The sequence below is a fragment of the Ascaphus truei genome, chromosome 1 (assembly GCF_040206685.1).
Source record: "Ascaphus truei isolate aAscTru1 chromosome 1, aAscTru1.hap1, whole genome shotgun sequence".
Lineage (NCBI taxonomy): Eukaryota > Metazoa > Chordata > Amphibia > Anura > Ascaphidae > Ascaphus > Ascaphus truei.
Window position 1 is genome coordinate 109,671,713 of NC_134483.1, and position 16,421 is coordinate 109,688,133.

Genomic DNA, 16,421 nt, shown 5'->3' on the forward strand with positions numbered 1-16,421 from the left:
TCCCTAAGGTCATGACCTACACGGTGCAACCTACAGAAACACCCTGCACGGCATCAGAGAGCACCCAGTGCCTAGCCCAGATGAAGCATCTCAACCGGACGCCTACAGTTGAGTGGGACCGGACACTATCATTAGGATCCTGGTGGAAGACATATATACATCGGCTTTGCTGGACACCGGGTCCCAAGTGACAATTGTATAACGCCACATTCTACGACCTACATCTTAAACACCTGCCATTGCAGTCAGCGAACAAAATGAAGTTGTGGCGACTCAGCAATGAGGATTATCCCATTGATGGCGTGATAAAAGTGCCAGTAGATATACCACAGCTGAACACCGGCAAATCTCACACCATGGATGTGCTGCAAGGTCTCGGCCCAGGAAGGATACAGTGATCTTTTCAATCTCACCAAGGGGTTGACCGAGATTCCACCAGGGGGATTGAAGATCATGTATGCAGTGTGCTGCTATACGGGCCGAGACAAGGCCGATCATCTCTTTAGAAAGTCCACCAGAGGAAGACGCCAACCGAGGCTACAAACTGGTGCCAGAGGTAAGAGAATGGAAGTCCTCACTTCCAGGGAAGATCAAGGTGTTCATTCAAAATATCTCTCCTTACACCATGCCCCTCGACCAAGGTCAAAGGTTGGGTCGGATATATCCAGTTACCCCGTCGAGACGATGGCCCAAGTGAATGCCACCGCTGCGCAAGATCAGCCAGCCGGGCTGTCATTTGACTTTGGAGAATCAACCCTGTCTGCTGAATGGAAGGATCGGCTAACGGCCAAGTTGGAAGAACGCCAGGAAGTGTTCTCCCCCAGCGAAATGGATGTGGGGTGTAGCAAAAACACCCAGCACACTATCCGGCTGAACGACACCACGCCATTCCGGGAGTGTTCCCGACGCATTGCTCCCCGAGATGTGAAGGACGTGAAGGACATCCTACAAGAGATGGAGATGGTGGTCATAGTGACGGAATACCGTAGCCCCTACGCGTCCCCGATCATGGTGGTCCGAAAGAAAAATGGGTCAGTTCGCTTATGTTTAGACTATGGGACCCTGAACAACCGCAATGTATCCGACCAGTACACTCTGCCGCGGATCGAAGAAATTGTCAACACGCTGTCGGGGAGCCAGTGGTTCAGCGTGCTGGACCTGAGATCTGAGTACCTGGTACCTATGAGTGCCGAACCCACGCATACCTATTCTATACCACATTCCCAAGACCATTAAACTCTACTGGATCCCCCTGGCCGTCCCATTGTGTCTGGAATAGATTCCATGATGGCGAATCTTTCCCGTTATGTCGATTCTTTTCTTGCACCACTCACTTCTGCATTGCCTTCATACTTAAAAGATAGTATGATGGTTCTGAATTTACTGTCTATGCCTCGGGCATGGTCAGCGCCCGTGCTGAGGTGCGCTGCTGCTCGGCACTGAGCCCCTGCAGCCGCAATGAGAGCGGCTTTAGCAGGGGCTCCCGCACGCTTCCGCATGCCTGCGGAAGCGTGTGTCTTACCAAATCTTTAGTTTCTGTGCTTGCCGGAGCGCAGGGCCGGTCACGTGAGCGGTTCGCCCAATGAGGGCGAACCAGCTTCGTGACGTCACTGGCCCGCCCCCCGACACGCCCACAGACGGCACACGCTTTAAGGCCAGGGAAAGCACTGCTTTCTCTGAGCCTCAGCGTGCCTCCGCACGGCTTCAGTCTCTATGGACTAAGCCTAAGATCACATGGCAGGATCATTTCATTTCGTTAACCATTGATGTGAGTTCTTTGTATACCTGCATCGAGCACACACTAGGGATTCAAGCAGTTTCACATTATTTATACAAACAAGACAAATTATCATCTACACAACAGGAATTTATAATTGACAGTATTAAGTTCCTTTTATAACATAATTATTTTTCTTTTGAGGGCAAGTTCTATATCCAGACAAATGGGATGGCCATGGGTACATGCTTTGCACCCAACTATGCAGGCCTTTTTATGGGTTTGTGGGAGGAGCAGTATGTGTGGGTTCAGAATCGGTTCCGTGAGTACATAGTATGTTATGGTAGAGATATCGATGACATTCTAATTATTTAGTCATGGACAGAAGATGATTTGGCATTGTTTACCCAATATCTCAACGGTAACAATCGGAATATTGTCCTTACTGGGGAGTCTAACCCAATAGAGGTCAATTTTCTAGATCTCTAGCTAAAAGCCGTAGGGGACCAAATTGAGAGCAAAACATTTTTTTTAAAGTGTATGTTAACTCTTATCTTGATTATGACAGCAACCACTTGCAACAATGTCTCCAGAATATACCCTATGGGCAATTCCTAAGGGTACAGACAAATTGTTCAGAGTTAATAGATTTTGAGAATCAATCTAAACTCCTTTAACAAAGGTTCCTTGACAATTCAAGTTACATAGTTACATAGTTACATAGTAGATGAGGTTGAAAAAAGACGTATATGTCCATCAAATTCAACCTATGCTAAATTTAGACAACATATACTTTATCCTATATCTATACTTACTTATTGATCCAGAGGAAGGCAAACAAAAAACCCCATTAAGGGGAAAAATTAATTCCTTCCTGACTCCAAGAATTGGCAATCTGATTAATCCCTGGATCAACATCCTTCCCATGTATACTTATTTGGTATATCCCTGTATACCTTTCCCATCTAAAAAGATGTCCAACCTTTTTTTGAACAAATCTATTGTATCTGCCAGCACAGTCTCCATGGGTAATGAATTCCACATTTTAACTGCCCTTACTGTAAAGAACCCTTTCCTTTGTTGCTCGTGAAATTTCCTTTCCTCCAACCTTAAGGGACGGCCTGAGTCCTTTGTACTGCCCGTGGGATGAATAGTTCTTTTGAAAGCTCCTTGTATTGTCCCTGAATATATTTGTATATAGTTATCATATCCCCTCTTAGACGCCTCTTTTCTAATGTAAATAAATCTAATTTAGCTAGCCTCTCCTCATAAGTTAGAATGTCCATCCCCTTTATTAATTTGGTGGCTCTTTTCTGCACTCTCTCTAGTTCCATAATGTCTTTTCTTAGGATTGGTGCCCAAAATTGTACTCCATATTCAAGGTGCGGTCTTACTAATGCTTTGAAAAGGGGCATAATTATGTTTACTTTCCTTCCATCCATTGCCCGTTTGATGCAAGATAAGATCTTATTTGCCTTTGCAGCTACTGCATGACATTGGGCACTATTGCTAAGCCTGCTGTCTACAAGCACTCCTAAATCCTTCTCCATCAAGGATTCCCCCAATATATCTCCATTTAATTTGTAAGTCGCCTTTTTATTCTTGCATCCCAAATGCATAACCTTACATTTATCTGTATTAAACCTCATCTGCCATTTACCTGCCCACGTTTCCAGTCTCTCCATGTCCTTCTGAAGAGTAATTACATCCTGCTCTGATTCTATTACCTTACACAATTTAGTATCATCAGCAAAGATGGAGACTTTGCTCTCGATCCCAACCTCAAGGTCATTAATAAACAAGTTAAAAAGCATGGGTCCCAGTACCGATCCCTGAGGTACTCCCCTCACGACTTTAGCCCAACCTGAAAAAGTTCAATTTATGAAAACCCTCTGTTGTCTGTTCTTTAACCAGTTTTCAATCCAAGTGCATATATTATTACTGAGTCCAATTTTCTTTATTTTGTACACCAACCTCTTGTGTGAAACCGTATCAAAAGCCTTTGCAAAATCTAAGTAGACCACATCAACTGCATTACCCTGGTCTAAATTCCTACTTACCTCCTCAAAGAAACAAATAAGGTTAGTTTGGCAAGATCTATCCTTCATAAATCCATGCTGACTATTACTAATAATTTTGTTTTCCATTAGGTATTCCTGAATATTATCCCGTATTAAACCTTCAAGTAGTTTCCCTACTATTGACGTCAGGCTTACAGCTCTGTAATTTCCCGGTTGTGATCTAGCTCCCTTTTTAAATATAGGCACCACATCTGCTTTACGCCAATCTTGTGGTACCGAGCCTGTGGAAATGGAGTCCTTTAATATTAAATATAATGGTTTTGCTATTACTGAGCTTAACTCCTTGAGAACTCTTGGATGTATGCCATTGGGGCCAGGTGCCTTATTTACTTTAATTTTTTCAAGTCGCTTATGAACTTCTTCCTCAGTTAACCAATTGTTCATTAATATGGAGGTTGTGGCTTCCTCCTGCGGCACTACTATTGAACTTGATTCTTCCCTGGTAAACACAGAGGCAAAGAATTTGTTTAATACCTCAGCTTTTTCCTTATCTCGAATAATCTGCCTACCCATCTCACACTGAAAGGGTCCTATATTTTCTTTTCTCATTTTTTTGTTATTAAGGTACTTAAAGAACTTTTTAGGGTTGACCTTACTTTCTATTGCAATCCTTTTTTCATTATCCATTTTTGCTAATTTGATTGCCCGTTTGCAATTTTTGTTACATTCCTTATAATTCTGATACGATGTCTCTGTCCCTTCTGACTTAAAGAATCTAAATGCCTTCCTCTTCTTGTCCATTTCCTCCCCTACCTGTTTTTTTAGCCACATTGGTTTTGACTTATTTCTTTTATACTTATTACGCAAGGGTATACACTGATAAGTGTGCTTTTCTAACAATGTTTTAAAGACTGCCCATTTATCTTCTACATTTTTCCCTGCAAAAACATCATCCCATTGTATTACTACTAGATTAGACCCCAGATTTATTAAAATCTGCCTTTCTAAAGTTTAAGGTCTTTGTTGAACCCAAGTGATCTGTTTTTTGATAATTTATTTCAAATGAGACCATGTTATGATCACTGTTACCCAAATGTTCCAGGACTTGAATATTTGTTATTACTTCTACATTGTTTGATATGACCAAATCCAGAACTGCCCCTCTCCTGGTTGGTTCCTCAATAACTTGGGTCATATAATTGTCTTTAAGCACCCCCAAAAACCTGTTTCCTTTTGTTGTAACGCTAATCTCATTGCCCCAGTCTATGTTTGGATAATTAAAATCCCCCATTATGCAAACATGACCCAGTTTTGATGCCTTCTCCATTTGCAAAAGTATTTTAGCTTCCTCAATCTCACAGATATTTGGTGGTTTACAGCATATTCCCACAAACATTTTCTTTATACTTTTATCTCCACTGCTAATTTCTAGCCACAAAGTCTCTACATTTTCATCATTCCTTTCATAGACATCATCCCTTATAATAGGTTTTAGATCCGGTTTAACATATAAACATACTCCACCTCCCCTTCTATTTGTTCGATCCTTCCGAAAAAGAGAATAACCCTCTAAAAAGTGTAGTCAAAGAAGCAATGAACAAAAGTAAGAAAGGTCCAGGAGTTCCTTGTTAATTCCTAGAGTTAAAAAAACCCATGGAACAAGATACACCCATGTTTATTGTAAACTATTGCAAACAAGAGACTTTCATTAGAAGGATTTTATATAAACATTGGGATGTCCTTAAAATGGACCCAATCCTCAAGCAAACACTTTCAGTCAAACCAAAAGTAATTTTTAGAAAAGCAAAGAATTTGAAGAGCATATTGGCTCCGAGTGTTTTAAAGAAAACTTCTATTGTCCTCCCAGGTACTCAATTTTCGGATAAACCACTGGGAAATTATCCATGCGGGAAATGTGTCACGTGTCACGGGAAAAATCTTTCAAGGATTGTTGTACTGGGAAGGAATATTAAATTAGGCACTTTATTAATTGCCTTATCAATTTCGTTGTCTATATGGTCACTTGCCCATGTGATAAGTATTACATTGGGAAAACCATACGACCACTTAAAGTGCACATAGGTGAACATGTGAACGGTATAAGGAATGCCAAACGTTTGACTGAAAGAGGGAAAAAAGTACACAATCTTGCGCAACATTTTCTTGATTGCCATGGAGGGTCTTCTAAGGACCTGAAGTTCAAGGGCCTAGAGATAGTGGATAGAGATCCCAGGATGGGGGATAGAGAATTGAAACTCCTCCAGAGGGAACAATACTGGATCTATTTACTACACAGTAAATATCCTCTGGGCCTGAACGAACAGATTGAATTACATCCATTTCTTAAATGATTTGGGGATAAAATGGTAAAAAGTGAAATAACGATGATCCCTTTAAGCTAAATATATGTTGATATGCCATTTGTATATAACACCCATTTTTGGTTGAGAGCACAGTAATTCAATTTTTTATGGAATATCTGTAAATGGTAAGTGTGAACACTTATCAACGTGACTAAAAAGTACTACCTTTCTATAATAGATTTGTATATTAGGTTTTTAGAATTGTAATGAGTGTTTATATAAGGTGCAGTTATTGAAAACATAATTTTAAACATAAAGAAAGTTAGTTATACCATAGTAATCAATACCACACCCTAATTAGTTATAGGTATAAGAATATTATGTATAAAATCAGTTAACATCTAATTTTGATTTTAATTCATTATCTAATTACAATATTACATTTAAATTTGTATTCTATATGACCTAGTGGTAGGGGATGAGTTGCATTAATTTATAATATTTTTGAGTCCCTCCCTATAGTTTCAATTAGTATAAGTGAAAGAGTCATATTGATTTTTGTAGGCAGGGGTTAATTATGAAAAAATGTATGTTTGAGCAATGGTTTATTGTGTGGTATATTTACATTTTTTTTTATTGTGTTCTAGTATGTTAATCAATGTGGAGAAGTTTATATGTCAATATGTGAACTTTGAGAACTCTGGGATATAATTGCGAAATAGCATCCCCAATGTAAGGGGCACCCTTAAAGGGTATGGATACACCCCTTGACAAAGCATAGTTTTACATGAAACATGTTGCGGTATCCATAGTCCTTGCGGGAGACGCAAGACGTCATATGCAGGACGCGGCTGAAATCCCCAGCTCCCCACCTTCACCCAGTAACGGGCGTGCAGTGCAGCTCAAGCTCCACAGCAGGCCCCGGTGCAGTTTTAATGACATTAACATCAGCCAGCCTCCAATCGGGATCGGTTTGGAGGGGCTAACTAACACCAGCTACTGCGGTACAGGCTTTTAACATCTAGTGGATGGAGTGGTGTGGGGACGTGCCGTTTTTGATGCAGCTCTATCAATCAAGTGTAAGTGCTGCATTTTTTTAAATAAATTTGAATACATAAAGTTGTTAATAAGTAATTGATTTGTTTTTTTCATGTGCTTCACTCTTTTGTGTCTTATGTACTTTACGGGCCCCGGTGGATCCAGTGAGTGGGAGCAGCAGAAGCAACCTTTACTTGGATATCCAGGGGAATCCCTATCAGCACAGTCTCATTTGTACTTTTGGTCTTCAAAGAGAACTTAATTGGGGGGAGGGGAGGCCTATCATGGATGGCCCACTGAAAGTGAGATATATGTTGTTTAGAAGGTCATAAATGCTAACCATATATGAGGCTAACCATCCGTCAGCCTCAAAGAAAACGAAACGTTTGTGAATAATTTCTGCCACATTCCAGAGAGAGGTGACACACAGGTTATGCTTTTGTTGGAGGGCTTTATTAAAAATGAGAATATCATGTGACATCATCTACTGTACATACTAAGAGTTACATGTGTTTAATCGTAGCACAGAGTTACATGTAATGAGGCCAGACCCGTGAGGTCTACCAGGTAATAAAGGGCATATATCCATTTATCACTCAAATTTAGGACAAGACAGTCATATGCAGTGTCGTTACGTCCGCCACGACTTCCTGAATCTATTGATGTGACTCTTGTGTGTCTAGGTACTAGAGAAACAAAGTTCTGAGTGCGTTTATATACTGAGGCAGAACTTAGACGTCTTTGGTAGAATTTTTTTTTTACTCTGTCATAAAACTATCAATCTCGCAGCTGATTTACGACAGTGGTGGGCTTATGTTGTTTCAATGGGGAAAAATAATACACAAGACGCAGCACAGTATTATGAAAATCAGATTTCAACAGAGGTGTTTTTTAGATCAAATATGTGAAGTCTCATTTCTGCGCCAGTGACTTCTGTATGTATGTCTTTATTTATATAGCGCCATTAATGTACATAGCGCTTCAAAGCAGTAATACACGTGACAATCATATAAATAAAAAATAATATAATTAACACATAATGGGAAGAAGTGCTTCAGACATAAAAGTAACATTTAGGAAGAGGAGTCCCTGCTACGAGGAGCTTACAATCTAATTGTTTGGTAGGGAGAACATGTGACTCTAGAATACTTTGGTATACAGAGGAGTTCATGGTCGACTCAATAACTGCAAGGTTCCCAGGTCCTGTGACTGCAAAACAAGCCCAAATCCTCACCCCTCCATCACCGTGCTTGACAGTTGGTATGAGGTGTTTGTGCTGATATGCTGTGTTTGGTTTTTGCCAAACATGGCGCTGTGCATTATGGCCAAACATCTCCACTTTGGTCTCGTCTGTCCAAAGGACATTGTTCCAGAAGTCTTGTGGTTTGTTCAGATGCAACTTTGCAAACCTAAGCCGTGCTGCCATGTTCTTTTTAGAGAGAAGAGGCTTTCTCCTGCAATCCTTCCAAACAAACCATACTTTTTCAGTCTTTTTCTAATTGTACTGTCATGAACTTAAACATTTAACATGCTAACTGAGGCCTGTAGAGTCTGAGATGTAACTCTTGGGTATTTTGCAATTTCTCTGAGCATTGCACAGTCTGATCTTGGGGTGAATTTGCTGGGATGTCTACCCCTGGGAAGATTGGCAACTGTCTTGAATGTTTTCCACTTTTGAATAATCTTTCTCACTGTAGAATGATGGACTTTAAATTGTTTGGAAATGGCCTTATAACCCTTCCCAGATTGATGGGCAGCAACAATTGCTTCTTTAAGATCATTGCTTATGTCTTTCCTCCTTGGCATTGTGTTAACACACACCTGAATGCTCTAGACCAGCAAACTGCTAAAACTTCGGCTTTTATAGAGATGGTCACACTTGCTGATGATCAATTAATCAAGGGCATTTGATTAGCAGCACCTGTCTGCTACTTAACATCTTAATTCCTATTGAAACAGTAAGGGTGTACTTAGTTTTTCACACTATTCACACCATTTTGGCTTTATTTTTGTTAAATAAATCATGACAGTGTAATATATCGTGTTGTTGTTCATCTGAGGTTGTATTTATCTAATTTTAGACCTGCTAAGGAACAGATGATTGTTATTATGTCCTGATATGTAAAACCATGGAATTCAAAGAGGGTGCACTTTTTTCTTCTTCACATGACTGTATATTCCACCAATTATGATACTCCCACTACTGGAAACATGGTAAAGTTTAGCTTAGGTGCAAAACTCTAGTACTTTTCCATTTCACTATTGCAATGGTATACAGTAGTTCAAAGTTCTAGAATCTGTATTGGTCCTGGAAAAATGCAGAGTATATTTGAAGAAGAAAGCTCTGTACACTACATTTTTATCTCATGAAGATGAACTGTAATGTTGCCCGCCCTAAAAGATATCGCTACCTAACAAATCTACTATTACAATGACAATGACAATTTAAATTTGCAAATGTACCAGCATTTTACTAACTGAGCATAAAATATATCCCCCCACCCATTGCACAAAAACAATCCAGAATTATTATTTAATATAAATGGCACCAAACATACACATATCTTACATACTGTATGTCTTAAAGAATAAAAGGCAAATTGTAACTCAGTGTCATATCTACTGCTACATGTTTGTAGTATGATGTACAGTAGACTTCAAAACTGAGAAAGAGAAATGTGTGTGGGAAGTCCGCTTAAATTATTACAGACTAGTGATATTTTAACTCACCTGCTTCATTTAATCAAATCAAATCAAATAAGCTTTATTGGCATGACGAAAGAACATTTCAATATTGCCAAAGCATGAATAACAGGGCGTAGAGTACAATGATTACACAGAACATGAATTACAGGGGGTAGTGTATAATGGTTACACGGTACATGAATAACAGGGGGTAGGGTACAATGATTACACAGTACATGAATAACAAGGGGTATGGTATAATGGTTATACAGTAAATGAATAACAGGGGGTAGGGTATAATGGTTATACAGTAAATGAATAACAGGGGGTAGGGTATAATGGTTACACAGTAAATGAATAACATGGGGTAGGGTATAAAGGTTACATGGTACATGAATAACAGGGGGTAGGGTATAATGGTTATACAGTACATGAATAACAGGGGGTAGGGTATAATGGGTACACAGTACATGAATAACAGGGGGTAGGGTATAATGGTTACACAGTACATGAATAACAGGGGGTAGGGTATAATGGTTACACAGTACATGAATAACAGGGGGTAGAGTATAAAGGAACACGGTACATGAATCAGTGACAGCGTGTAGCTCCTTGATCATAAATGCTTACATTACTGATAATATAACTCATTCCCTTAAAACACTTATCACTAACTAGCACCAATTGTTTAACAAATGGCTTTACCTACCCCAGACAAGGACGATGTATCTCAGCGGGATAAAATACAGCACTGCTGTGAGAAGGCAGAGGGCAATTATTGCCAGCAAGGTTAAGAATGGGACAGTCCAGTTGAACGTGCTGCATGAAAAATTAGCGTGAGTCACAGATCTAATCATCCTATACATCTAACAAAAGATGTAAGAAATAAAGTGAAGTCTTCTAAATGAGACATGCAGACGTATTACTCTTCATCACATCCTCTTGAAACTGCACACATGGAAATGCAGAGATAAATGATGCCAAATAAATTGTATCCCAACAACATTAAAGACAATGGGAGAGATGAATCACGGCTCAGTTTCCGATAATTCACTTACAAGAAATATCATGCCTAAATAAAAAAAATATTGAATGTGTAGCACTTTGTCACAAATTATAATATTTTGTGAAATGTCTTAATGCAACAGCAAATATGTATGTGAACGAGTGTAAGGATTCATTCACTGGCACTATTAATATATGCTGTGATATATTATATATAATCACTGCGACCTTATAAATACTGCTGGAGCTATTCATCAAGTACGAGGCACTTGCCCCTAACATAAGCAGTATTTTTGTATCGTGAGCTATTATGCCTGTGTTGTTATATTATTTGTAATTAAGCTTTTGAGAAGCAAGCTATTTATCATATTTCAAATGATGAAATAACCATTATAAATGGGACAAGCAGGCTCTACAAAGTCTGAGTAGTTTCACGTTATTGCCTTTCAATCAAAGACATAATGGCACATTTGTGCTGCAAGCTTACAATGCATTGAATTGCAATGCGTTGTAACCCCTCTGGGAGAGAAAGGATTATACTGTCAAATTCAGGGAGTTGGGCAACTTACGCACTTTATAAAGGTTATGTTTTATAATAGGGCTTGGTAATTTTTATTCAGATACAAGATCTATGCATCCCGACAGTTATAGTAAAGTACAGACACAATGTGAAGAAGATTGATAGTTATAAAATGCAGAATGGGTGCCATGTTAACAGAAGAGACTGCATTTGCATTTGCATTTTTCTGGGCAGAAACATATGTGAAGTTCGTGGAAAAGAAAAACATAGTCAGCGTGTGAAGACTCACTTCTTTATCCGCTCGCCAACGGAAGCCACTTCATCAAGAACATTCTGGACACTGACACAGACCTCCTGGATGGCATAAAGTTTATTCATAAATCCTTTCTTTTCACTGTCCTGAAAAGCAATGTCAGAGTGAGAATCATTTGTATTATTTATTTTATAGGCAGGCTTATTTGTGTTTTTCATCATTTTTTTTTAACTTATTTTTTATTTACATTTTTGAAAAAAAAAAAAAAAAAAACCCCATAGGAGAAAGGAGAAAGGAGAGAGAGAGAGAGAGAGAGAGAGAGAGAGAGAGAGAGAGAGAGAGAGAGAGAGAGAGAGAGAGAGAGAGAGAGAGAGAGAGAGAGAAAACAAAAAGAAGGGGGGGGGGGGGAGAGGAATACCACCAATTTAACACCAGGATCCAAAAATATAAAACAATAATGGCACCAGATATCAAAACTCCACAAATTACACAGAAAAAACAGCTAAGGAGAGAATACAATCCACAGTCCACAGTGACTCAAAAATTCACATATTTCCTGTTTTTCATCATTTTTACTTCACCCTTCACTACTGATGTTTCCTGCCTTACATTGCACTGCTGTGTACTGCAGGCCTCTCTAACAGTGCCAGGGTTGAAGATGCAACATATTCCTCAGCCCACACTAGAAATAAACAACCTTCAACCTTCAACCTTCAAAAAATGGGTTGGAAATCTGCCAGAGCAAGGAGAAGACATTCTCAACATATTCATTAGGGGCCAAAGAGAGTCCTTCTCATCAGCCTCAAGAAGTGATATTCACTTTTGGAGTCTTCAGCAGACGACATTTTAGGAATAACCAATGAAATACCATACACACATGTATGCACTTATCTTATATGTGACTCTGTGTGTTGTTGGTTATTTCCAAAAATGGCCTGGCTCGGTTTGCCCAAAATGAGAGTTAAGGAACATTGGCCCAGAACATTTTCAAAGTGAAAAGAGACAGCAGAAACATTGTAGATCCCAAATTATACAGATGCTAGTCCTACTGCCTGCATCCAAACTACTAGGACATACAGAAGAAATACAGAAACTTCTCTTTTCTAATAACATCTCATTCGGTTGAGGATATTACAGACAGGCAATGTACATGATGAAATACTGTATTTCAGGCATAGTGATTTTTGAAGTGAAACTTCTTTGCTGGCACATACCAAATGCACATTTCTGTTGGAGTAAATTGCCTTCATGGTAACAGAAGTGACGTTACTGCTGATGGAAGAGGCTGTCGGTGGACGTCAGTGCTGGCAGCTCTGCGCGCATGCGCAGAGGCCTTCCGCGTTTGGCGCGCATTGAGAGCCAATGAGGGCAAACCGCTCACATGACGTCATGGGCGCGCCCCCCCAGTGCGTGCAATTACACTGGACACAAATTGCCCCTGCTCTCTTGGGCGGGCGCTTGAGCGCGCTTGCTCCCAGCCTGGCCGCGGCCTAAGACTGTGAACACCTCCTTAGCTGCTTGCTTCCCTGTAAGCTTTCTGGGTCTAACTTTCTAAACTTGATCTCCTTACTCTCTCCGGATTTTCCTACCACTGACTATGGGGAAAGGAAATGTCCAAAATGAATAAGTTAACCATTTGCCAACCACAAAACATCTTTACAGCATTTGGAACCTTACTATGTATGGTGCTAAACGTATTTGCAGTATAGCTGCACAGTTTTCATGTACAGCAAATGGAATTTTGTTCCTTCTTCTGACTGCTTATTTCTTTATAGCTGCCTTGACACGTTAAAGTCTAAGTATCAGGACATAAAACCACATTAGGAAGCGCTGAGGTTCTTATAGCAACAAGCAACCCCCTAACAAACAAGCCATTTGTTCAGCTGATATTGAACTTTTTATGTCCTGGTATTTTCTGTACATTAAAATAGCTGACATGAATAATTGCAACACCATTATTATGTACACAGACATTGCAATGCTTATGTGGCAAATGTCATAATTATTCATGATCATTTACACCATCTGAAGATCTGTACTAGCGGTGTTATAATGTGGGTAACTGTGACAGTGAAACGGAAAACATCCTGGAGCGAAGTTCCTTTCCCTCACATAAAAAACATCATGTGGTTTGCTCAAAGCTACATACTACAGGTATAAAGAAGGCAAAGCGGGCGACCAGTACACCATAGCAAATTACAGACGCGATGTCACTTTTTGTCTGTCATACCTCTGGTAAAATTGCTTTACCCCAGAATTGCACCCTTTTTACATTGATTAGATGGTCTTCATTACAGGCATACCCCGGTTTAAGTACACTCACTTTAAGTACACTCGCAAGTAAGTACATCTAGCTCAATAGGCAAACGGCAGCTCACGCATGCGTCAGTCAGAACGTCCTGAACAACAATACCGGCTCCCTACCTATACCGAAGCTGTACGCAAGCGGGGAGACTATAGAGCCTGTTACTAATGCCTTATTTACATCAGTTATGCACGTATATGACGATTGCAGTACAGTACATGCATCGATAAGTGGGAAAAAGGTAGTGCTTCACTTTAAGTACATTTTCGCTTTACATACATGCTCCGGTCCCATTGCGTACGTTAATGCGGGGTATGCCTGTACGTCAAAAATTACCTATTCAATGACTACAAGAAGGAGACAGATATCCAGTACTACCTGTACCCGGCGTAACATACGCCGACCTATAAGATGTTAAAGGTTATTAATTAAACATTCACACATTTATAATTTTGTACTTATATATTTTAATCAAAGATTTTTCTAAAGACACAATTGTGTATCAAACGATGTGACTCTTAATAGAGAAACATATAATTGTAGGTGAAGGCATATTTACTGTATATCAAACGTTTGGCTTTGTGACATTGATTTCATGGAAAAAGCCAATCGTATGGGAAATTCTTTTCGTTTGAAACTGAATGGTAAATGTCTGATGGAATGAGTGGGGTTCTTGGAATAAATTCCGTGTCTGAGATTGCTGCACCGATCACTTTTGCTTTGATTATGTGTGTTTGTATGCGAGCAACAGTAAGTCTTGTACCATTTCATAGTCCTCTCAATGGCATTAGGTTTTTCTAAGGCGCATGATAACAGCTACCACAGTACTTTAACTTTCAGTTCATGATGAGGCATTCCGGTTGGAGTAAGACTGCTTAAGAATTTTTCTGGGAATGCCAGTTGATCAGCGATATCATCACTCACAATAGTATCCACGCTTTGCTGTAGTGAGCAGTACAATGATAATATAATGTAAGTATTATAAGTACCTACCCAATTTGTCAGTTTTTTTAGACCACCGCATTGCGATCTTATAATCATCACCTAACGCTTTATATTACAAAATATTAATACTTTTGTTGGCAACGGCCATACTATGTTTAACACAACGATTCTCGCAACATCAGGCGTGGTTAGCACTTGGATGGGTGACCGCTTGGGAACAGTATTTTGTCCCCCGCTATATAGATAGTTGCAGACATCCTTAGCCTAATATATATATATATATGCAAATATAGCTGTATGCTCATCTGCATGTCTTAGGCAGGTCTGCAACCCCGCCTTTCCTGCCTTTGCAGACCTGCCTAAGACATGCAGATGAGCATACAGCTATATTTGCATATTTGCTTTCATGTGGAGGGTTTTTGTCACTTTTTTTACTCACCATAACTTAACTCAGTATTATTTTTATATATATATATATATATATATAGATATATCTATATATATATATATATATCTATATATATATATATATGTATGTGTATATATATATATATATAAATATAGCAATATTGATATATATATCCAAATATATATATATATATATATATATATATATATATCCATATATATAAATATACAGTGGTCGACAAATCACCAAAAAATCTACTCGCCGAACAAAAAAATCTACTCGCCACCTAGTACCACACATGTGCTACTTGGCCCAATAGGAGCTCGCCACGATGTTAAATCCACTCACCCCGGGCGTGCAAATGTATAGGTTTGTCGAACACTGTAAATATATATATATATATATATATATATATATATATACTTAGTTAAGCTATTGTGGGTAAAAAAAGTGACAAAAACCCTCCACAGTAAAGCATATAGCAAATGGAAATATTACTGTATGCTCATTTGAATGTCTTAGACAGCTCTGCAACCCCACCTTTCACCATTATCACCCAGCACATAATGCTTCCACTGCAGCAAGGGATTCTGGGAAATGACATGCAAATGACCACAGTGCCACCTATAGTCAGTGCCAGTCTCTCTCTCTCTCTATATATACATACATACACATATTATATATATAGATATAGCTATTTCATTCAAAACAGATAGCACTAGACTGAGTAAATCTTTACAAGTACTAGTCTCTGTGATGTACACTTCAGCTTTTTTTTAGTCATGCCTGCCTTTACTGTTAATCCATTCAGATGTAGAACTGCAGTGTTTGGTAAAGGAATTATATTGATGTGACACTGCCCTTTAAGACATCGCTCAAGATAATAAGTGGTTTTCTGATATGACTTTTGAGGTTATTGTTCTTTAAAAATCTGTGCATCTATTGGAAAAAAATAAGCACATGTTCTCAATGTTATCCTTCTGCTTAGGAGAATTGCAGTTTAGTTACCTCTCCCACTTGAGGTTTACCTGTTTTTCCGCCTCGAGATGCATGCCATATATTGCTGTCCCCTTAAATGACATAAGGGTTACAGAGAATGTGTTACTTTATTCTAAGAAATGCAGGGACAAAAAAAAAGCCCAGGAAAGAGATGGCCTGTTCAGGGTCAGCTTTGCTTATACCAATTCCACATGCCTCACAAACCATTAGCTGTTTTTTAT

At 39.2% G+C, this 16,421-nt stretch overlaps 1 protein-coding gene across 4 annotated transcripts in view; it reads right to left on the reverse strand.

Moving 5' to 3' along the window:
- MCTP1 (multiple C2 and transmembrane domain containing 1) overlaps nucleotides 1-16,421 on the reverse strand; it is an 862,717-nt gene that overhangs the window by 25,523 nt on the left and 820,773 nt on the right. For all 4 annotated transcript variants that reach the window (XM_075593230.1, XM_075593236.1, XM_075593222.1 and 1 more), the window contains 2 exons: nucleotides 11,579-11,688; nucleotides 10,474-10,583 (listed from right to left, as the gene is read on the reverse strand). In XM_075593230.1, the coding sequence (XP_075449345.1) occupies nucleotides 10,474-10,583; nucleotides 11,579-11,688 (220 nt within the window). The remainder of the gene's footprint in view (nucleotides 1-10,473; nucleotides 10,584-11,578; nucleotides 11,689-16,421) is intronic.